Source organism: Pristis pectinata, chromosome 9 (assembly GCF_009764475.1).
Source record: "Pristis pectinata isolate sPriPec2 chromosome 9, sPriPec2.1.pri, whole genome shotgun sequence".
NCBI lineage: Eukaryota > Metazoa > Chordata > Chondrichthyes > Rhinopristiformes > Pristidae > Pristis > Pristis pectinata.
Window position 1 is genome coordinate 79,293,747 of NC_067413.1, and position 24,886 is coordinate 79,318,632.

Sequence of the window (24,886 nt, forward strand, 5' to 3'; positions counted from 1 at the left end):
ATTGGGCTGTTCATGGCTAATTTCAGAATGCATTTCTTTGCACAGAGGGTAGTAGAAATCTGGAGCACCTTTCCTCTAAAAGGCTAATGAGGTGAAGCTAATTCAAAATTTCAAAACACTTCGCTGGCCATCTCCCACTTCTGTATGATCCATCACTCTCTTATCCCACCTCTCCTGCCTGTCTCAAAAATTCCAAGAAAAAATTCAAGAAGAGGAAATTTTTGGGTGAGAAATTGGGCATGGTAGCCCAAGTAATCCTAAATGGTGTCTTTGACATGTACTCACTTGTGACATGAAATACATCAAATAACCTGCAGGTTCTGTTTGCTGGAAGTGTGCCAAACATGCATATTATAATTTTAGTGCTACTGTCTTGCACCTCAGCAGTTATTCTCAAGCTATCTTTTAGACTTGCCTAGCTGGAAAATGTTTCGAACAATGGGATGGACCTTCCAAACTGGTCATCAATTTCTTACAGATTTATTTGCTGATTAGTCTTTTCTGGTTGTTGATGTTGTTCCACTGCAATTTTGTATTCTCCATAGTTTTTAATATCAAGGTTAAGGGGAAATATTGTGGCAGGTGCTGAAGGCCTTCATCCTGACTTCAAGCCTTCTGCATAAATCAGTTGGTCCCAGATATACAGGACTTCTTCTTGAAATAGATCATGACCAGGAAATTGAGCAGTAGCCATACAGGCCAGAAGAAACTGTTAGGAGAGAGTAGTTCACAACAAGGGAATATATGATAGGTTGTTCAATGGGAGAATTATTCCCTGAACTTTAGAAAAGAACAGTTTATGAGGTATATCCATGTCATCAAGGAGGCTGTCGCTTAAATTTGCCAACATCTGCAGCCAGAATTACAATGTATGTTGGCAGAATACGGTATTAATGGTAGGACTCTTGGCAGTGTGGAAGATCAGAGTGATCTTGGGGTCCGAGTCCATAGGATGCTCAAAGCAGCTGCGCAGGTTGACTCTGTGGTTAAGAAGGCATATGGTGTATTGTCCTTCATCAATCGGGGAATTGAATTTAGGAGCCGTGAGGTATTGTTGCTGCTATATAGGTCCCTGGTCAGACCCCACTTGGAGTATTGTGCTCAGTTCTGGTCGCCTCACTACAGTAAAGATGTGGAAGCCATAGAGAGGGTGCAGAGGAGATTTACAAGGATGCTGCCTGGAATGCGGATCATGCCTTATGAAAGCAGGTTGAGGGAACTCGGCCTTTTCTCCTTGGAGAGACGGAGGGATGAGGGGAGACCTGATAGAGGTGTATAAGATGATTGAGAGGTATTGATAGGGTAGCTAGTCATTTCCCCAGGGCTGAATTGGTGGCCACAATAGGACATGGGTTTAAGGTGCTGGGGAGTAGATATAGAGGAGATGTCAGGGGTAAGTTTTTTACTCAGTGGTGAGTGCATGGAATGGGCTGCCGGAAACAGTGGTGGAGGCGGATACGATAGGGTCTTTCAAGAGACTGTTAGATAGGTACATGGAGCTGAGTAAAATAGAGGGCTATGGGTAAGCCTAGTCATTTCTAGGGTAGGGACATGTTCAGCACAGCTTTGTGGGCCGAAGGGCCTGAATTGTGCTGTAGTTTTTCTATGTTCTATGTAGATTGAGACAGGGACCACATTGCCAATGATTGAAAAGGGCACTGTGGTGAATTATTCATCTGACTCCTTCCAGATTGATGGTGGAATGATTAGGAAAGCTAACTTCATTGTCTCTTGCCAGCGTTAAGGAGATAAAACAAACATGATTAGTAGTCCAAACCCTCTGTTACTGGATATCATATCATCCTTTTGGCCACATTGGAAGAACCTGAGCACCCCACAGAATAAACATTCCAATTCAGACAGTGAAGTCATGACAGCTGATAGCAATTGTACAGAAGTAAATTAACTTTCAATAGTGCTTGAGTTCCATGTACATATATACAACTTAGAAGCGGGAGATCAACATAAAGCAAGTCCAGAATATACAAAAGCCACTGCTTAAATATCTGCAACTCCTAGAGCTCAATGCAGGAATGTTTTAATCAGTGTTTCATTCACCTAAATTTGAAATGTTAAACTTTTTTTGTTGCTTTGAATTGCACTTGTCAAATTGTCTCAAAAAATATTTTTGTTTAATAGGATCATCCACATTCAGGGACCAAGTCGCCGCCTGTTCCAGCTAGACGAAACCAGCTTCGAGCACATGGTAAGATTGGTCAAGGGGATGTATATTCTTGTTTGTCCTGGTGCTGTATAATATAATTAGTTACTGGATAGTTCAGAGTACTAAAATTTAATGAGACTATGAAAGGAAATTACAGCATTGTCACAAACAAAATCTGTTTGTATGTTTATTTATAGTTTGCGCTCTTAAATGATTTATTTTCTTGCTGATGTCAACATATTTGTGGTAAAGTAAAATAGAGTGAATGTGCAAAATTATGACAGGAATTGTGGAAGATAGACTTCATTGTTATGAATCGTGAGGTCATTCACTCTGTCTTCACTCTTGTCATTCACTCATTCATTCAGTCCTTAAAACAATAGATTGGAATCTTTCAAAATGGTGAGAAGCTAGGAACTGTGGAAGATCAAGTAGATTTAGGGGTCTAAGTTCGGTTCTAGGCAGCACATTGCAGATTGTCCCTGGACTAGATGGTACTAGAGATTCACCAGGATATTAAGGCCAAAAGGGTTAAACAGTGAAAACAGTTTTTATAATCTAAGCTTGTTATCCATTGTTTACAAAGAATAAAAGGTGATGGAACTCGGATCTTTCAGAACTTCAAAGTGTAGCCTAAGAGAAACAATTTCCTAAGCTGATGGTGTTAAGAGCAAGGTTGCATAATTTTACAATTGGAGCTACATCTTTCAGAACCACTTTAGCATGTGGAGTGATGTAAATTCTAACATACTTCTGCCATAATTGAGACAAGGTCAATTAGAACTTTCAAGACTGTGTGATAGATTTTTGTTAGGCAAGACCAGTGATGGATACAGAACCAAAGAGGGAATTTATGGCCCTTTGCCCCAAGTCTATGCTAAACAAAAAAAAAGGCTATTTTGGCTATTCTCAAACTCCCACTCAGTCTATAGCCTTGTAAGTTGTGGCACTTCCAGTAGTCTTCCAGGTGCTTTTTAAGTATGTTGAGGATCCCTGCCTCAACCCACTATCAAGCCCTGAGTTGTAGGCCACAACCACTCTTTGGATGAATTTACTTTTCTCAACTCCTGTGTATTCTCTCTGACAATTACCTTGAATGTATCCCTCCAGTTTTTGATTCCTTTCCTCAGATCTTTCCTAATCAGAATCAGGTTTATTACCTCTGACTTGCATGTTGTGAAATTTGTTTTATGACATAAAAATTACTATAAACTACAAAATAAATAAATAGCACAAAAAAAATAACAAGGTAGTGTTCATAAGTTCATGGACTGTTCAGAAATCTGATGGTGGATGGGAAGAAGCTGTTCCTAAACACTAAATTTTGTATACCTCAATTTATCTCTCCTTGTCCTCCTTTGTTCCTAAGAACACATCCCTAACCTAACCAATCTGTCCACATAACGAAAATTCTCCAGCTCTCACAATATCCTCAGGAAATTTATCTGTGCCCTTTCTGGTGGTGTCACATCCCTTCCTGTTGTGCACTGAACAGAACTTTTTCCACAATCTCTAGCTATGGCCTAACTGGTGTTTTACAACCTACCTACTCTTACATTCTATAGCTTAACGAAGAAAACTTTTATCTACCTGTCTTGCCACTTTCAGAAATCTGCATACATGCACTTCAAGATCCCTCTATACCTCTACGTGGTTAAGGACCCTACTGCTTATCATGCATTCTCTTATATTGTCCATTCAAGATACATTGCCTCCTATTTCTTGGTCTGGATCTTTCTTTACAATTGTTTTATCCATCTGACCAGTTCATCGATATTTTCCTATAGCCTACAACTTTTCTGTCTCACGTTTTAGTATGCTACCAATTGGTGTAAGCGCTCAGCGGGTAAGGCAACATCTATGGCAAGAGAAACAAAAAACAATGTTTCAGGTCGAAGACATTTTGTCAGAACTAGGAAAGGGAAAGAGGAAAAAAATGGTAGTTTTAAGTTGCAGAGAGGGTGGGGCTTGATGGGACAAATGGAATATCTCTGATAAGGTGAATCCAAGATTGCCTTGGGGATGAATTGTAAATGGTTGAAGAGAGAGAGAGAACACAAACAAAAGAACATAAAAGCTGCAAAAGGCAGAGCTTCAGGAGATGCCCAGCAGGTCAGGCAGTTCTAATGGAGAGGTCAGGCAGTTCTAATGGAGAAAAAAAAACCTGAACTAATATTACAGATGGTGGAAAGAAAAGGAGTAAGGGGAGAGCTATTGCATCTCCTGTGGTTGTATGGGAAAGTACTATAAGAAGGGGAGTAGTGGAGGTGGGCCAAAGAATCATGACGAGTATGGTCCCTACAGGGTGGGAATTAAGGGCCAGTGGAATTCTATTCATGCTCTGTCCAGGGGGTAAAGGGAGTGAGAACAGAACTGTGGGAATAGATGAGATGTGGTTAAGGGTTCCATTGACTGTTGTGAAGGAAAAGGCATGGTTCTGGAAGAATTGGGAGAACAGAATGGAGTCCATTCCATTTGTTCATTTATGTGCAGGTCATTCAACTGTAATATTGGCACAGTTTTTTTCTCCTCCATTAGCATCACTTCATCTGCTGGATATTTTCTACAGCTCTGCATTTCACAGCTTTTACATTTCTTTATTTGTTTTATTTTCTCTCAATAAAATCCTTATTAATCTATTAATCAATTGACTTCATCTACAGCTTATCCCCACAGCAACCCTGACCTCACCCCGTCAAATATTCCCTTTGTCCTATCCATCCCTCCTCCCCCTTCGTCCAACTTAAATCTAACTTGTTTTCTGTCTTCCCCAGTTCTGATGAAGGTTTTTTGACTTTAAGTACTAACTGTTTCTCTTTCCACAAGTGCTGCCTGATCTGTTGAATGTTTTCAGTATTGTCTGTTTTTATTTGAGATGTCCAGCATCAAGAATTTTTTTAATTTTCACTAATTCTTATGTTGTCTGCAAGATAGATAAATGATAAGAAACAGAGCAACTGTAGTGCATTTGAATTATAGAACAGACTAAAGGGGACTAAATAGCCTATTATTAATATTAATGCATTTACTTTTTGCATGATGATTTTAATCAAAATTGTGTAGGAAATAAAGACACAGAAATAAGCTCTTCAGGCCAGTCAGTCCATGCTGACATTTGAGGCTCCTCCCATCTTTTCACTTCATCCATCCACATTATCATAATCAGGGAATAGTGTAAGTTGTCCCAGAAGGGGCCTGAGGTGGCATACTGGGGAAATATGGCAGTAGAGCATTTTAAAATAATTTTGTTGATTCATTTAACAAGAACTTTGGTGGTATTATAGATTGTGAGAATATCTTTGCTGGATTGTTGATCTCCAAAATGGCTGCAGAGGTATGAAATCAGTGTTGTACCCTGGGCCTGATGGATATCATGATGTGCCTAATCTGCATATTCTTCTTGGATGTTTGCTGCACTTGCTCTGCTGCCCTCACCAATGTGATTTTGCCTTATAAGTACACACATGCTATAGGTACCATCCTGGAGAACTAAGAAAGATTTTGCAAAGTGAATTTTGAGGCATAGTTTCTGGTTCTTTTATCTTTATTTGTAATTCAAACATTATCTTCCTGTGTATTGACAGAAGAAAAGAGAAATATAATTAGTGAACTTTCAGCATTGAGAAGGCAGCTGCGAAGTGAGGAACGTCGACTTGAGGACCAGTTTCAAAATGCTGACGTGGAAGAGGATGGAGCAGTTGGCAATACCAGGTTAGAAGAAAATTATATTTCTGTAAATAAATTTTGGGAAAGCAGTGCTTAAAGACATTAGAAAAAAAAGGACAGTAAGTGTTCTTACTTACCCTTGCTCTACTTTCCTGTGTTAAAAGTCACATGATGGTCACAACAGTTTCCCAGAACTCTTGTATCCATATGTACTGCTCAAGAATTGTTTACAGTCCTGAAATATTAAGACCTCTGCAAAATTACGGATGACACCCCCAACCTTGTCCAAGTACCTGCATCTATAGCTATAATAAATATAATGACGAATAGTCATCCTTAAACCAAAGCCTGCAGATTACTTTTTAGTGATGGTATTCTTATAAACCCACATTGATCAACATCTACTATCTGTGGTGTTCTCAGTTCAATTCAATATATTGCACTAATCTGATCTTATTGAGAATCCTTTTTTAGCATTACTGTAACTATTACAGTATAATTGAGTTTTCATCATTTATTATCCTGGCGACTGCAGAGAAAAATCAAATTTGAGCTTGTAAACAATTAGGAAGGCAAACAGTATGTTGGCCTTTGTTGCAAGGGGATTGTAGTATCAGAGCTGCTCCAATTATATGCTGCCTTGGTGCATCTGAAATATTATGTACAGGTCTGGCTGCTCTTCAAAAAGGTAGACTTGCAATTAACAGAGTGCAGCAAAGGTCCACTAGATCAATTCCTAGGATAATGGGTTTGTTGTAGAAGAGGAGATTAAACAGATTTGGCCTATGTTCTCTCGTGTTTAAAAAAAAAGATATGATCACATTGAAATGTACAGTATTCTTATGGGGCTTGACAGGGTAGATTAGAAGTTGGTGTTACCCCTGGTTGGGGTGTCTAGAACCAGCTGTGGATGCTTAGCCACTGAGTATCTTTAAGGCAAAGGTTGATACATTTTTAGATTTTAAGGAAATCAAGGGATAAGAGGTTAGTGCAGGTAAGTGGCACTGAGGTTAAAGGTCAGCATGATTGCATTCAAAGATGGAGCAGGCATAAGGGGGCCAAAGGCCTTTTCCTGCTTTTTTTTTTATGTTAAACACATGTGTGTACAGTTCTGCTTTAAGTAGTTATATTGCATTCTTAATAATTCTGTCAAGCGTTTTCATGTATACCTAATATAAAAGAGACTATTTCTTTTTTAAGCCTTCTTCCATTCAAGCTCAGGGTAGTGAGCTGTTAAAGATGCAGTTAAGAAGTTTGGAGGAATGTTTTGGATGACATTTTCTAGGCCTTATTCAATTTATTTTGTGCCACCTATCTGCAATTTTCTGCAGAATAAGGTTTACCGTTAGTCTGGAATTGTCAAGTGACTGCTCTATATTTTTACTCTAAGGCAAAATGCTGCAGGTGCTGAGAAAGTGAAATAAGAAACAGAACAAGTTGGACAGACACAGTAGGCCAGGCAATATTGGTGAAGAGAGAAACAGTATAACATGATGAAAATTTATTGCTAGCGAATATTACTTGTTTCTCTCTTCATGGATGCTGCCTGATCACTTGAGTAGTTCCAAGATTTTCTGTTTCTATTTATTGTGTATTTGACTAAATGATGGAATCTTTCAAATGCATTATTTAGTTATCATTTTGCCATTGATTAATAATGGTATCTGAATCGCTAAACGTGTTACATGAAACATAGAATTAAATGTCCTGCCAATCTTATACCTTTTATAGTTAATATTTCTTACTTGTAAACTTTTCTCAATAGGAAGCGAGAGAGAAATCATGTTGATGTTTTCGATTTGGCCAGACAGCGTATACAGACCCTGGTACACCGACCTTCTTCAAAAGGGACAGATTCTGTTAATTTACAAAACATTAGAGAATTCAATGACCTGAAATACAGAGGTGGGTTCTGATATAATAGTCAGAATTTGTCTTGGTGTACATTGTTGAATACTTTGCTCATAAGAAGATTTAATATTTTTATTGGTGGTGCTAGATATCAGATTAAGTTTCACTATTGTGACCTAATACATATTCTGGTCTACTGAAATTGAAGATACATAAATGTAATATTATAAACTGTCTGACTTGAAGTTGTGAATTAATGTGAATATCGTTGCAACTTGCATTACCTAGTCAAATATTTACAATATAGCGTGCATATGTTCTTCAGCTTTATCCAAATGAACTGAAAGCCCTGGATAATCCACTGAATGATATGCCACCTAAACTCAACAGTTGGCCTGTTTTCAAAGCCCGTTCTTTCCTGAAGTGGGTTCCCGGGCTCAATATTTCTCCAGGAAGCCAGCTCCCAGCTGATCATCAGGGCTCAGTGTGCTACCTTTCTGACTAAAACTGGCAGTCCCTGCCCACTGTTTTGCTTCGACAGCTCGTTAAGCCATGCCCCTTGTTATTTGAAGCTATAGAAGAAAATGTCAAAAATATTCACAAATATCCAAAAAATATTTAACAATTAAAAATACAGTTTAAAATAAAGTAATAGCAATCCCTAAGTTCTTTGAAATGTAACTATCAGGGCTACACAAACAGGCTGAGTAACCTGTGGCAAACGACTTACCCCCTGACTCCCAAAACCTATCACTTTCTACAAGGCACAAATTGGGAGTTTAATAAAATAGTTTCTGTTCGGCCTGCTTGAGTGTAGTTCTAGCAACATTCAAGAAGCTTGGCACCATCGTATTATGCAGAACGAAGCAGTCTGCTTGATTGGTACTTCATCCACCAGCCTAAATATTCACATCCTTCATTATCAGTGCACTAAGACTGGAAAATGTATCATCTCCTAAGTAACTTGCCAAAGTTTCTTTAACTGTACCTCCTAAACCTTTTAATATGTAGAAAGACAGAAGGACATCAGGTGCATTGGAATATACTTCAACAATACCCTGTAAGTAATTTGGATGTCGATACAAGAGGCATGATCAGTAAGTTTGCTGATTATGCCTTCTATATCCACATCCAAATGGTGTGGAGTGTAATCTTAAGCAACAGGGTGCTATTGATGAGTTGGTGAAATGGACTTAAAAATGGCAGATGCAGTTTAATCCAGATAAATGTGAGGTGCTCCTTGAAAGTGACAGTGCAGATAGATAACATGGTTAAGAAGGCATGTGGGTTGCTGGCATTGAATACAAGAGCAGGGAGGTTATGCTCCAACTTTATAAAACAATGGTCATACCTCAGTTGGAGGACTGTGTGCAGTTCTGGTAACCATACTGTAGGAAAGATGTGACAGTGTGGGAGAGGGTGCAGATTTACCAGAGTGTTGCCTGGGATGCAGTGTTTCAGTTATGAGGAGAGACTGGAGAGGCTGGGATTGTTTTCTCTGGAGTGGAGGAGGTTAAGGGGAGACACGACAGAGGTATATAAAATTATGAGGGGTATAGATATGATAGAGTGCAGGAAACTTTTCCCCATGTCAGAGGTAGGTAAGGCTAGAGGACCATGGATTTTTAGGGTACGGGGTAAGAGATTTAGAAGGGATTTTCACCCAGTGAATGGTGAGTACCTGAAAATAGCTACCTGAAAGAGTGATGGAATCAGCGTCGTTGACAGCAGAGGAACACTTGAATCATCTAGGCATCAAGGGATATGGGCCAAGTGCTGAAAGATGGGATTAATATGGATGGGTGCCCATTGGTTGGTATGGACGTGGTAGGCCAAATGGCCTGTTAACATGCTGTATGACGTTATCCTGATTTGGGAATGTGTTGTGGTGCACTATGATTGTATACTATAAGATTTGCAGTATTTCAAATAAACCACTTTCTACCATCTTCCCAAAGGTAATTGAGGATAGGCACTCAATCCTGATTTTTGCCATTGAAACCACATCTTATAATTAGTTAAAAATTCTCCTCACAACGCAGAAAAATCTTTAATCTAGAGATTATGTGCCTGTTAAAGGAAAATGACTTTTTTAAATCTATTGTAGCCTTTAGAACTTGTAACTGGAATGTTCTTTTTGTAACTCCCTACTATTCAGATTCAGCAACACGTGCTCAAGTAAGACAGATGTATCCAGACCCTCCAAATGATAGTAATACACTGGAGATTCAACAGGAGGCCTTATTGAGAGAGCAGAAGAAGAAACTGGACATCATTAAAAGGAAAGAAGCAGGTCAGTGATAGAAAATTCAACTAATATTAACACTTTTTCATATGTAGCAGTGCCCGTCTCCATTAACTTTCTGGCCTTTCTTTCAAGCTAAACTCAGAATGAAGAAAATTTAACCTCCTTCCCATTGCACTAATTAGATTTCCTTTCCAATGTCTGACGTAACTGTCTCATGGTAGTGAGACAGTTCTTGTGGAACTCATGAGCATTTTTTAAAATTCATTTTGAGGTGAATACTTGCTTTACAAATGAGAAACTAATCTTGGAAGTGAAATCATTCTTTTTATTACTTGCAAAATCAGATTTCTGGTTGCAGCAAAAGAAGTCTTGGCTGATATGCAAATAAAAATTCATTGTGTTCTTAATTAGTTGGCACTCTGAATAGCCAATTTAATGCCAATAATTAAGACAGCCCTTAAGCACCTTTTAAAAAAGAAACTGTATTTCAATTTTGGGGATGTTTTGTAACACTTGACAGATCTAGTGGGTGAACTCATGGAACCAAGTTGAAAGATAAACAATTGATTTAGGAAAAGGATATTACTGACATGAGCTTTTGAGTAGGTCTGGTTAAGTGCTTAATGATTAAATGGGAGTCTTAGATTGTATTGTGTACATTTGTGTTCAAAATTAGCTTAAAAGAGAGACTAACATTCAGTAAAGCTTAATGTTTTATTTTGGATTCTGGTAAGAACATAAGAAACAGGAAGAAGAATAGGGTCAATCAGCCATTCAATGAGATTATGGCTGATCTGGTCCTGGTCTCATCACCACTTTCCTGCTATTTCCCCATATCCCTTGTCATTGTTGTATTTCAAATATTTGTCAGTCTCTGCCTTGAATTTATTCAATGACTCAGTCTCCATACCTCTCTGGGACAGAATTCCAGATTCACAACCCTCAGAAGAAATTCCTCCTTGTCTCCATTTTAAATGGCTGATCTCTTATTCTAAAATTATTTGTCTAGTTCTAGATAACCACATTAGTGAAACAATCCTCTCACCATCCATCTCGCCAATCATCCTGTCTTGTATTTCAGAAAGATCATCTCTTATTCTACTAACCTCCAATAATGACTATAGTCTCAGACTTGCTTCACACGTCAACTGCTTCTTCTCAGGAATCAACCTAGTGAACCTTTTCCAGTCTCCAATATAACATTATTATGTATATTGTATATATTATGTAACATAATAATGCCTGATGGCATATATCCCAGAATATTGAAAGAAGCAAGTGAAGAGATTGCTGGGGCTTTGTCAAGGATCTTTGTGTCCTCACTAGCAACAGGCAAGGTCCCAGAGGACTAGAAAGTAGCAAATGTTGTGCCTTTGTTCAGGAAGAGAAATAGGGATAATCCAGTGAGCCTCACATCAGTGGTAGGGTAGCGATTAGAGAGGATACTGGGGGATAGGATTTGTGTGCATTTGGAAGGGCATGGCCTGCTTAGGGACAGGTCATGCCTTACAAAACTTGATTGAGTTTTCTGAGGAGGTGACAAAGGTGCTTGATGAGGGTAAGGCAGTGGACGTTATCTACATAGACTTTAAGGCATTTGATAAGGTCCCTCATAGTAGGTTGATTCAGAAGATAAAAATGCATGGGATCCAGGGTGAATTGCAAGTTTGGATTTGGAACTGGCTTGCCCATAGAAGACAGAAAGTAGGGGTGGAAGGTTATTATTCAGGCTGGAGGTCTATGACCAGTGGTGTTCCACAAGGATCGGTGCTGGGACCTCTGTTGTTTGTGATATATATCAATGATTTGGATTAAAATGTAAATGGGTGGATTAGCAAATTGACAGATGACACTAAGATTTCTGGAATTGTCGACGGTGTAAAGGAGTATCAAAGAACACAGCGAGATATAGATCAGTTACAGCTATGGGCAGAGAAGTGGCAGATGGAGTTTAATCTGGGCAAGTGTTACACTTTGGGAGGTCAAATGAAAGGAGAAAGTATACAGTTAATGGTAGGTCCCTTAAAAGCATTGAGGTACAGAGGTATCTTAGGGTCCAGGGCCATAGTTCACTGAAAGTGGCTATGCAACTGGCTAAGGAGGTAAAGAAGGCGTATCGCATGCTTGTGTTCATTGGTAGGGGTGTTGAGTATAAGAGTAAGGAAGTCATGCTGCAGCTATATAAAACTTTAGTCAGACCACACTTGTGTCTGACTGTGTGCAGTTCTGGTCACCCCATTATAGGAAGGATGCGGAGACTGTGGAAAGGGTGCAGAAGAGGTTTACCAGGATGCTGCCTGGATTAGAGGCTATGAGCTATAAGGAAAGGTTGGACAAACTTGGGTTGTTCTCCCTAGAGCGTCGGAGGCTGAGGGAAGACCTGATGGAGGTTTTTAAAATTATGACAGGCATAGAAAGGGTAGACAGAATCTTTTCCCCCAGGGTAGAAATGTCAAATACCAGAGGACATGCTTTTAAGGTTGGTGGGGGGGGGGGGGGGGGGGGGTGGGGTGGGGGGAGGAATTTAAAGGTGATGTGAGAGGCAAATTTTTTTTTTTACACAGAGAGTGGTAGGTGCCTGGAATGGGTTACCAAGAGTAGTTGTGGAAGCAGGCAGTTTGGTGGAGTTAACAGGCTTTTAGATAGACTCAGGGATATGGATGATACACAGGAGGAAGACGTTTAGTATAAAGTGGCATCAAGATCAGCACAGCATTGTGGGCTGAATGGCCTGTCCCATGCTGTACTGTTCTATGTACCTTTCCCCCTTACCATAAAGCTACTGTATGTCCTCAAGTTTTATCTACCTCTGATATAGGGAAAAGTTTGTTGTGGTCTACCTTATCTATATCCCTCATAATTTTAAAAATGTTAGTCATGTCCCCCCCCTCCCCACCCCCCAACATCTGCTCCAGGGAGAAACGACCTAGATTCTCTAGTCCCTTCTCATAACTGAACTGTTCCATCCCAGGCAATATCCTCATAACTGAACTGCTCCATTCTGGTGGACCTCCTCTGCACCCTCTCCAGTCCTATTTATATCCTCCTATACCTTGGTGACCATAACTGCACACAGTACTCTGGCTGAGGTCTGACCAATGTTTTATAAAGTTAAAGCTTAAGCTCCCTGCTTCTATGTTCAATTCCCCGCCTGCCTGTATCCCACGTGCCTTCCTAGCAACGATGTCCACCTGTGTCACCACCTTCAAGGATCTTTGCTGGTTTCAGAGTCATTAATGTAGATTATAAATAGTTGAAGCCCCAAATTGATCTCTCTGGCATCCTACCAGACACAAGTGCCAGTCGAAAAATAACTCATTTATCCCAAATCTCTACTTTCTATTAGCCAATATATTAACCCCAACCCTGTGCGCTAGGAAGCAGCTCTAACTGAGAAGTTGGGAGAGCCAATATGCTTGGGGGCAGCTCCAGAGGTGATACTGTAGAAGCAAGAAAGCATATATTATCTAGGCTGGATAATGGAGGAGAAGCATTGAAAACCAATGTGCGTTCAGTCTGCAGGTAGATTGAAGAGCAGATAGTTTACTGTGGTCTCAGGTGTAGTGTTATTTGTCATATTGTAGAGGCAGTCACCTAATTAATCTTTCATGGTTTTAATTTTAACGAAAAGTTTCCAGCAGGTTTTAATGCCTTTTGGGAGTAGTAATAAAATACATCTGTAGACATTTTCCTTTCTACTAACTTCTCAAAAATTGAAATAACTTTATTGAATACCACCTACAATTTCTTTTAAGTGCTCAGTCATTTTGTCTCTAATTATAGATCCCAATAGCTTCCTAGTATCATATTCTCACCTTTTAAAACAGAAAAAAAACACTGTGACAGTTCAGAAAAGTGTATTTGTTTAAAATTATGCCTGGTGGAGGAAATAAAAGGTCATGGACATCAAGCTGGTGATTGTATGTTTAAATTAACCTTGCTGACATCCTGGGACAGCATCTGCATTGCGAATGTTCATTGTCTTGAAACTCACTACCAGGCCTTGTACTGTCATGGCCAAAATTATACTCTTAACAAGCTGTGTGATACAATAAAATCAGAAATGCTGGAAAAACTCAGCAGATCTGATAGTTCCTTTTGGAAAAGGGATACCTTGGGTTATGTTTTGGGTTGAAGGTATTTTAACAGAAGTGTTAATCAAATGTTTCTTTCTGCACAAATGTTGTTAGGTATTCTTTGTGATGCCAGGACATTCTTTTAACCTTTTCGGTCAATTAATTTCTCAGTGTTATGTTTCTACAACACCAATTTGTAAACAGATTACAGATGGTTAATTTTTTTCTGTGTTAAGTAGTGGCACCTTTGTCCCCTTTTCTAACGAATGAGAATCAGGATTATATCCTTCACATTTGGGAAATAGAAGTAGGAAGTTTGTGAATCGTCACTTCTTTAAGAATGTATTAACTTGTGTTAATCATTGGACCTAGTCCCATTATTAAAACAAATTGCATTTTCATGTGAAAATTGAACTTCAAAGAAAAAGGGACATAATATTTAGTAACCTACCAATGTCAGTTTCTAGATTTTTGTTTAAAAGTGTCTGATTGGGGCTGTGGCAGTGACATCTCAGCAAACACTCGTATGTCAAAGGAGAATGGATACTAAAACCAGCACAAGTTCATTCAACAATAGTCAATGCAGATTAATCCCCCAAAAGTTGTACTTAGTAATCCTTTTCTTTTAAAAATTGGTGTTTCTCAATTTATTGCTTTTCCCCACTTTTTCTAGTTTCCAATATGAATTCACGCAATATTGAATTGGTAAGTAACATCATACCGTAAATACTTTCATTCTGTAGTCATAATTCTACATTCTGATAATTACTAGCAAAGTAAAATCTATATACAGCCTATTCTTCTTGCTTCAGTGTTGTTCAAAATTTGTTCATTTAAATTGAAATTCTTCAAATAAATATCCTGTGCTCTTATTAACAATCGGGATGAGTTGATTTTTTTCCATTCGGGAAGTGGATTAACAAAGATGCATGTTTGCAACTATTTAGTGGATTATGTCTAATATAATTTAATATTCTAAATCTTTCACTTTCCAGTTTTATCATCTCACTGCACACTTATCCCACAAGGACAAGGATTTATAATTGGCAACATCCAACCATGCATTATTAAATTTTACATAAAAACAAAACTGAATTCACTTGTACTTTCAAGTTAAGGAGGAAGATTTCCATGTTCTTTCTGGTAAAATTATAAATGTTGTTAAAAAGACAAAACAACTTCAAATGCAAAACACTGATGCTGGAGGAACTCAGCAGGCCAGGCAGCATCTGTGGAGAAAAGCAGGTGGTCAACGTTTTGGGTCAGGACCTTTCTTCAGGACTGAAGATAGGAAAAGGGGAAGCCCAATATATAGGAGGGAAAAGCAGAGCAGTGACAGGTGGACAAAAGAGGGAGGAGGTGGGGTGGGCACAAAGTGGTGATAGGTAGGTGTGGGGGAGGAGGGGAGAGCAGATCCACCGGGGGATGAGTCAAAGGTAAGGAGAAAAAGGGAGGGGGGTAGAAAAGAGGCATGGTGGGGGGGGGTGTGGGCAGTGTTGTGGGGATTACTTAAAGTGGGAGAATTCAATGTTCGTGCTGTTAGGCTGCAAGGTTACAAGACAGCCTTGGCTGGTTCCTTGCAAGGTTCCTTGCAGCCTAATGGCATGAACATTGAATTCTCCCACTTTAAGTAATCCCCACAACCCACACCACCGCTTTCTTCCCTTTCCTAGCCCCTCTTGTTTCTACCCCCTTTTCTCCTCCTTACCTTTGACCCATACCCCTATGAATATATTCTCTCCCCTCCTCCCCACACCTGCCTATCCCTCTGTTACCTGCATCTACCTATCACCACCTTGTGCCCACCCTGCCTTCCCTCTTTTGTCCACCTGTCACTGCTCTGCTTTTCCCTCCTATATATTGGGCTTCCCCTTTTCCTAGCTTCAGTCCTGAAGAAGGGTCCTGACCCGAAACGTTGACCGCCTGCTTTTCTCCACGGATGCTGCCTAGCCTGTTGAGTTCCTCCAGCATCACAGTGTTTTTCATCTAGATTCCAGCATCTGCAGTCCTTTGTTTCTCTAACTTCAAATGCAAAACAAAATATTTTACCATTGATTTCCATTCCAAGAAGAAATGCTGAAAATTACAACGTGTTGATTCACTATGCTGATGTGAATAATATGTATTGAGAAAGTATAATATTGTCAATTGTTCTCTTGGAAACATTTTAATATACCTGTGATATTAGCTTGTGTACATATATATTTCCTATTTTAATTTTGTGGAAATTACTCCAGCAGACAAGAGATTCACAGGAAGATCTGACGAAAAATTCATTGCTGGAATCTGAAAGTGCCTTTTTAGGTATGTGCTAAATTTCCATTCTCTGAAATACTTGCAAAGGCACACTTTTTGTCCTCCCATTGACTTCAGTGTAATCTCTTAACAGGAAGCCATGGAGAAACCTTCCCTTATCCAGTAAATGTTGAGACAACAGCAAGTGAACTACCTCCACGTGAGAGACGTCGCCGGAATCGAAGTAGACAGGACTTGGAATCTGTATGTAACTTATCATTTTGTCATTTTTCATTTTCTTTACATTATTTATGGTATTCACTGTTAAAATATTAGAGATGGGTCAGATTGAAATGACCGAAATAGACTTAAAACTGGAAAAAATAGGGATTCTTAGTATATTGGAGTAATTTTTTGCAAATTGCTTTCAGATACACAAGTACCTTCACTTCAGTACTATGCATGTGATTAATTAATTAGATAGTTTTTCTGTGACCATCCCACATCTTTATTCAAAAAAGGGAAAGAAACAGTAAGTAGGAAATGACAGGCTGATTAGTTTAAACTCCACTAATATCTTCTAAAGTGTTCCTTATGGTAAAGATGTTACAGCAGCACAGTTAGAAAAATTTAAGATAATCGGGCAAAGTCAACATGGTTTAATGAAAGGAAAATCATTTTCAACCAATTTATTGGAGTTCTTTGGATTTCCAGAAGAAAAAGGGTGCTGCATCAAGTTACTGTGGAAAGTAAAAGCTTATGGTGTAGAAGGTTAAATGTTGGTATGGACAGAAGATTGACTGGCTAACAGGAAACGAATAGGTCTCTTTCTGGCTGGTAGAATTTAACAATTAGCAAAAGGCTAGTACGCAGAAACAGCAAGTAGTTGGGAAAGCTAACAGTGATATTGAATATGCAGGTATGGAAATTATAATTCAGCTTTTTAGGGCATTGATGAGACAGTAATGTTAATCCTTTGGAAGCAGTTTAGAGAAGATTCAGTAATTTCTAGAAAAGGTGGGTTGTTTATGAAGAAAGGTTAGACAGATTAGACTGGAGTTTGAGAGTGAAAGATAATGACTGAAAACAAGATCCTGAGGTTCTTGACAAGCTGGACAGTGAGGGGATTTTTCTTGTGTAAGATATTCTATAACATTGGACTAAGGGTCACTGTTTATAAACACTGGGTTGCTATTTTAAGACAGATACTGACGATTTTTTTTTGAGGTTTGGGTATCTTTGGAACTCTGTTTCTATTGCCTTGAGGAAAAGTCTGAGCATTTTTAAGGCATAAATACTTAATAAGCAAGGAAGTGAAAGAAATGCAGAGTTGAAATTGCAATCACATCAGCCATGATCTTACTAAATGGCAGAGCAGGCTTAGGGAGCTGAGTGGTGGTAATTTGTTTGTTGCAAACAACAATTGAAGGTGGAACTGATAGAGGGCCTCATCCGGAAATGTCGACTGCTTCTCTACCTCCACAGACACTGCCTGGCCTGCTTTCTTCCTCCAGTAGCTTGTGCTTTTGCTCCAGATTTCAGCATATGCAATCTTGTATCTCTAATTTGTATGTCATTCATCTCAGAACAAAAAGCTTCTCAAAAGATTAGACAATTGCTCCAAGTCTGAAACAAAAACAGAAAACGCTAGAAACACCACAGGTTAGGCAGCATCAGTGGAAATAGAAACAGAGTAACATTTTCAGTTGAAGAACTTATTCATATGTAGGAAGGAGAGAAAAAGATTAGTTTTAACGTTCATAGGTGCTGGTGGGAGGGATAGATGGGACAAAGGGAATACCTATAATAGGTTGAGGCCAGAGCTGCTGGGGGGAATGAGTTAAAGGGGCAGGGAGAGGGTGATAAAGAAGTGTGATGACCTGCAAATAGCAGAGAAAAACAAACGGATTTGCATTGGCTTTGTTGTAACGGTATAGAAGGCCACTGATAAAATATGAGTAGAAGTGGGATACAGGCCACAGGAAGCTTCGGGTTGCCTTTCCAAACTGAACATAGTCCATAAAACAATCAACCAATATGCGTCTGGCTCTTCCAACACAGAGGAGATCATGTTATGAACACTGAATGCAGTACACTATGTAGCATAGTAAGTGTAAGTGAATTGCTGCTTCACTTGGAAAAACTGTTAGGGTCCCTGGATGATAGGAAGGGAAGAGGTGGATGAATACTGTAGATGTTGCAAATCTTGCAGTTGCATGGTTAAACACTGTAGGACAGGGAGTAGATGGTAGGACTGGATCATAGGAAAGGAAGAGCAGAACAGGGGCTCAAAGGGAATGGCCCCTTTGAATTGCTGGGAGACGAGGGGAAGATGTGTCTGGTTGTGGAATCTTCTTGGCCAAAGTTACGGAGGATAATCAGTTCAATGCAGAGGCTGGCAGAGTGGAAGGTGAGGTACAGAGGAACTCTGCTCTTCCCTGGAAAGAGCAAGAATAGAGGTGCAGGAAATAGATGAGATGTAATCAAGAGCTCAGTGCCTACTATGGCAAAGGGAAAGCTGCATTTCATGAAGACCTGTGTGGAAAGTCATGTGATCAGAGCAAATATGACAGAGACTGAGAAAGTGGGAGAATGGGAACAGTGCTTACAGCTTTGATGTTTTTTTGGACTGAATTATAATTAGCTTAATATCACACATCCTTTTGTTCAAATTGTAAGATGGTGGGTTCGTTGCATACCCTTGGCATAACAGTTAGATATATTGGTGATTTGCACTGTATGAAAAGAATTTAGATACTTTGCAAAGAGAGATTAACTTTATTATACAGTGAAATAGTTAATCCAGTACATGCAGGACTTTGGTGGTGCTGGATGGCAGATTTTCTGGACTAGTGGGTTTTAAGACTTTCAATTTACTTGTTTGCTAAGATATTACACTTTTATAGTTGATAGCTTTGTAAGTTTTGAAAATTAGTTTTCAAAATGTAATGATTGAGAAACTGTTCAATGATGAAAAATACCTGATTTTTTTTTCTTTTAATTTTTGAAAGGAAATTCATCCTACCATGAAACCCGTATCACAGCCAGATTCCATCTCTCTGCACTCTGTGTCCAGTTTGAATTTGGATCAAGTAAGAGCCAGAAATGAACAGCGGATGAAACGTTTGCATGATCTTCAGCATTCAGGTAAAATGCAGAATCTGTTTAAAACGGTGAAAAACAGTTTTTGTATTCTCATACAAAATTTGACATTGCACTCAAAGGTAACTTGTGAAATCTGTTAAGGGAACCTACTGAAAATTTTCCTTAAAGTCGATAGCAGGGTCAACACTGAGCAAATTGATAGATATTGTGCTTTTATAATGTCAATCACAGAAATATGGATCATATTAGTTAACAGACTCTGTATATCTTGTAACTGAGTGAATAGAAATATATTAGAAAGTACACATTTCAAAAAAAAATGCAGGCAGTACTCAACTTGAGCAGCATCTGCAGAGAGGAAGAAAGAAACAGAACGTAGAACATTTACAGCACAGTACAGGCCCTTTGGCCCACAATGTTGTCCCGACATTTTATCCTGCTCTAAGATCTATCTAACCCTTCCCTCCCACATAGCCCTCCATTTCACTATCATTCATGTGTCCATCTAAGAGTCTCTTAAATGTTCCTAATGTATCTGCCCCCACAACCTCTGCCGGCAGTGCGTTCCACGCACCCACCACTCTTGTGTGAGAAGAACTTACCCCTGACATCCCCCTTGTATCTTCCTCCAATCACCTTAAAAGTATATCCCCTCGTGTTAGCCATTGTCACCCTGGGAAAAAGTCTCTGACTGTCCACTCGATCAATGCCTCTTATCATCTTGTACACCTCTATCAAGTCACCTCTCATCCTCCTCTTCAAAAAGAAAAGCCCCAGCTCACTCAACCTATCCTCATAGGACATGCTCTCTAATCCAGGCAGCATCCAGGTAAATCTCCTCTGCACCCTCTCCAAAGCCTCCATATCCTTCCTATAATGAGGCAACCAGAACTGAACACAATACTCCAAGTGTGGTCTAACCAGAGTTCTGTAGAGCTGCAACATTACCTCGCAGGTCTTGAAATCAATACCCTGACTAATGAAGGCTAACACACTGTACGCCTTCTTAACAACCCTATCGACCTGCGCAACAACCTTGAGGGATCTATGGATGTGGACCCCAAGATCCCTCTGTTCCTCCACACTGCTAAGAGTCCTGCCATTAACCTTGTATTCTGCCTTCAAATTCGATCTCCTGAAGTGTATCACTTCACACTTATCCAGGTTGAACTCCATCTCTCACTTCTCAGCCCAGGTCTGCATTCTATCAATATCCTGTTGTAATCTACAGCAACCTTCTACACTATCTACAACACCACCAACCTTTGTATCATCAGTAAACTTACTAACCCACCCTTCCACATCCTCATCCAAGTCATTTATATAAATCACAAAGAGCAGGGGTCTCAGAATGGATCCCTGTGGAACACCACTGGTCACCGACCTCCAGGCAGAATACGCTCTATCTACCATCACCCTCTGTCTTCTATGAGCAAGCCAATTCTGAATTCACACAGCCAAGTTTCCCTGGATCCCATGCCTCCTGACTTTCTGAATGAGCCTTCCATGAAGAACCTTATCAAATGCCTTACTAAAATCTATGTACACCACATCTACCGCTCTACCTTCATCAATGTGCTTTGTCACATCCTCAAAGAATTCAATCATGCTCGTGAGGCACGACGTGCCCCTCACAAAGCCATGCTGACTTGTCCCTAATCAGCCTATGCTTCTCCAAATGCGCATAAATCCTGTCTCTAAGAATGTTCTCCAGAAATTTGCCCACCACTGAAGAAAGACTCATTGGTCTGTACTTCCCAGTGTTATCCCTACTCCCTTTCTTAGACAAAGGAACAACATTTGCCACCCTCCAATCATCTGGCACTACTCCTGTGGCCAGTGAGGAGCAAAGATCATCGCCAAAGGCGCAACAATCTCTTCCCTTGCTTCCTGTAATAACCTTGGATATATCCCATCCAGCCCTGGTGACTTATCTATCCTAAGGTTTTTCAAAAGTTCCAGCACATCCTCTTTCCTCACGTCGACATGCCCTAGCATATCAGCCTGTCGTACGCCATCTTCTGTCTCTCTGGTGAATGCTGAAGCAAAGCATTCATTAAGGACCTCCCCTACCTCTTCTGACTCCAGGCACACATTTCCTCTTTTATTCCTGATCAGTCCTACCCTCACTCTAGTCATCCTCCTATTCTTCACATACGTGTAGAACACCTTGGGGTTATCCCCAATCCTACTCGCCAAGGACTTCTCATGCCCCATTCTAGCTCTCCTAAGTCCATTCTTAAGCTCCCTCCTGGCTACTTTGTAACTCTCCAGAGCCCTGTCTGATCCACGCTTTCTAAACCTCAGGTAAGCTTCCTTCTTCCTCTTGACAAGATATTCTACATCTCTTGTTAACCACGGTTCCTTCACTCTACTATCCTTACCCTGCCTCAATGGGACAAACCTATTCAAAAACCCACGTAAGTGCTCCTTAAACAACCTCCACATCTCCGCTGTGCACTTCCCCAAGAATATCTATTCCCAATTTACGCTGCCAAGTTCCTGCCTAATAGCATCATAATTCCCCCTCCCCCAGTTAAATACTTTCCCATATCATCTGCTCTTGTCCCTCTCCAAGGCTATGGTAAAGGTCAAGGAGTTATGGTCACTATCTCCAAAATGCTCTCCCACCGGGAGATCTGAAACCTGATCAGGCTCATTGTGCAGTACCAGGTCCAGTCAGCCTCTCTTCTAGTCGGCCTGTCCACATATTGTGTCAGGAATCCTTCCTGGACACACCTAACAAACTCTGCTCCATCTCTCCCCTTTACACTCAGGAGGTGCCAACACTAAGGAGATCATTGAGTTGAAATGTTAAGTCCCCATTATAGATGAATTTTCTGGATAGAGGTTGTACTAATTTAATTTGAAGGAAAAAAGTCCTTTCTCAAATCTGTTCAACAATGTAATACGAGAAAACCCAGCAAACTGATCCGTATTTCTTTTGCTTATTTATTTTATGCCTTTATTTGAATCAGGGATATACTTTTCCTCTGAAAAAGCAACTCAAAGGATCCAACTATAAAACAATTGAGGATAAACACTATTGCTAGTAAAAGGATGATTGGGGCCCTCTGACCTCTCTCTCCTGGATGGCATTATGTAGTTGTGTAGAATGATTCCTAATCTAATTGATACCAGCAGTGACTGGTATAAGGGCAAGTTCATTTGTGTACAATCTGCACTGGTCTGCTGAAAAAGATTAAAACAGGATGGGCTCAGAAACTGACCTAGAGTTGCCAGAATCCCTGAAGCTCAATTAGAATTATTTATGGCATTAGAATTATTTATGGCATTAGAATTATCATGAACATTGAGAGGAAGAACTCCTTTACACTGCTCAGTCATAAAGCACAGAAACAGACTCTTTGACCCATCACATCGATGTTGATCTTTCTGCCTGTCTCCATTAATCCAATTTGCCTACATTACGTCTATATTCTCCTATGCCTTTCCTATTTAAGTGTCTGTCTAAATGCCTCATAAACATAGTAATTGTATCTGATTCCACTGCCACTTCTGGCAGCAGTTCCAAATATCAACCACCTTGTGTGGGGTGGGGGGGGGGGGGGGGGAAATGACCCCTCTGATCCTTTTAAAACTCCTTCCTCTCAACTCAAAAGTTATGCCCTCTTGTTTTTGATACTTCTTTCAAGTTACCTCTCAGCCTTTACTCCAGGGAAAACCAGCCCAGCCTATCCAATCTCTCTCCCTACCTAAAGTCCTTCAATTTAGGCACCACCTGATAAATCTCCTCTGCACTCTCTCCAGCGCAATCACATCCTTCCTGTAGTACGACAACCAGAACTGTACGCAGTACTCCAAGTGCGGCCTAACCAGTGTTTTGTAAAGTTGTACTGCGAGGTCTTTTATATCCTATGCCCTGATCTATGAAGGTAAGCATACCATATGCCCCCTCACCATCCTCTCCACCTATGTTGCCACTTTCAGGAAACTTAGAACTTGATTCCCAAGGTCCCTCTGTTCATCAACATTCCTTTTACCAGTTACTGTACATGTCCTACCCCGACTTAACATCCCAAATATCCTGTCCTGTATTCTTGCTGTTTTGGCCATTTCACTAATTAGTACTAGCTAATTGGAATTTTTATTTGAAGTGAAATTTATGAAACTTGAGAAAAATTAGAATTAATTCTTTTTTGTTTTACACAGCCTAGTTGACATTTACTTTCTTTGCTATCACAGTGGAAGATGATGACATTCTGAGACAATTCATTTCAAAAGATAAGGAAAGACCAAGCTCTGTTGAAACAGAGGCCACTGAGGTATGGCTACGACCAGGAACATCAGAAACTTTAAAGAGGTTTATGTCTGATCATACACAACTTGACCGAGGACCTTCAGCCAATACATCTGCTTTCAACTGGAGAAGTCAAAGACACTTTACAGCAAATGACTGATTTGGCTGGGAAAATTAGTTAATGAATGTGTGTGCCTTCAAGTGGGAAAAATTGCTGCACTTTGTTATTTAGGTAAAATTCAGGACATTGTATACAAATGATTTTCCCCTGCTAACCAATATGTGGCCTTTAATAAAATGCAAAACAACCTCAAAGAATCTTTTATCCATTTGCTGTTGCTCACCAAATGCATATTGGTGTAATTTCCACATGACCAATAATTCAGAAAATTACACTGGAAAAGGTCAAAACAAATTTTGCATACTAGACCTGGCACCAACCTGTGCTGCTACCTGAATGTAACTTTTATTTTTTTTCATACCTGAATTTTTATTAACTTATGTTAATATTCAAATATGTTGTCATGAATGTGTGTAAAAAAACTTAATAAAGCTGTATTTTGAAAGGAAATGTATGGTTACCTAGGCATTAATGTAGTTGCAGATTTGAGTGTTCTTCCTCCTCCTAATGATAAACCAGAATTAATGATGTCCCTTGTATTTTTATGGCTGAGCTAATTTTTACTAAAACTTTTTAGACTTGTTTCTTTCCATGTTGTGAGATTCTCTGTAAATTAAACTTTCAAATATGACAATGAAATCTGATACCACCAGCTAGGATGTTACAAATTTAATAGACCTCTAGCTGAAGAAGTTTCTTCTGATTTCTCTTTTTGGCATTTCATTTTATATCCATGACCCCTGGCTAACTAATCATTTTTAACTGGAAGTAGCATCTCCCTATTTGGACAACTGAAACTCTGTAATTTTGAATATATCTAACATGTACCTACTTAAACATGTCTACTCCAAGGAGAACAATATCACCTTCTGCAGTCTCTTCACATAACTGAACTCTGATATTCCTGGTGAATCTCATTAGAATGTCAAAACATTAAACGAGAGTTCAAAATCACAACACTGAGAACACCACCGCAAATTATTGGTTAGGCTTTATTTGTATAGACTCAGCATGAACTTATTTTTGTACTCACTCAGTGCCCCGTTTAAGAAGCCAACTATTCCTGCTTTTTTCCCTGCCTTATCATTTGCACTGCCATTGTTGATTTGTAAATGTGCCCTCTGCTCTTGCATCTCCTTCAACATAAGGAACAACTCTG

General features: G+C 39.6%; 1 protein-coding gene across 1 annotated transcript in view; it reads left to right on the forward strand.

Moving 5' to 3' along the window:
* LOC127574019 (centrosome and spindle pole-associated protein 1) overlaps positions 1 to 24,309 on the forward strand; it is a 109,320-nt gene extending 85,011 nt beyond the window's left edge. The window contains exons 24-32 of the mRNA XM_052022613.1: positions 2,140 to 2,206; positions 5,749 to 5,875; positions 7,596 to 7,735; positions 9,840 to 9,974; positions 14,679 to 14,710; positions 16,243 to 16,309; positions 16,395 to 16,504; positions 19,252 to 19,387; positions 23,552 to 24,309. Coding sequence (XP_051878573.1) covers positions 2,140 to 2,206; positions 5,749 to 5,875; positions 7,596 to 7,735; positions 9,840 to 9,974; positions 14,679 to 14,710; positions 16,243 to 16,309; positions 16,395 to 16,504; positions 19,252 to 19,387; positions 23,552 to 23,766 — 1,029 coding nt within the window. The 3' untranslated portion in view covers positions 23,767 to 24,309. The remainder of the gene's footprint in view (positions 1 to 2,139; positions 2,207 to 5,748; positions 5,876 to 7,595; positions 7,736 to 9,839; positions 9,975 to 14,678; positions 14,711 to 16,242; positions 16,310 to 16,394; positions 16,505 to 19,251; positions 19,388 to 23,551) is intronic.
* Positions 24,310 to 24,886: the final 577 nt, after the last annotated feature.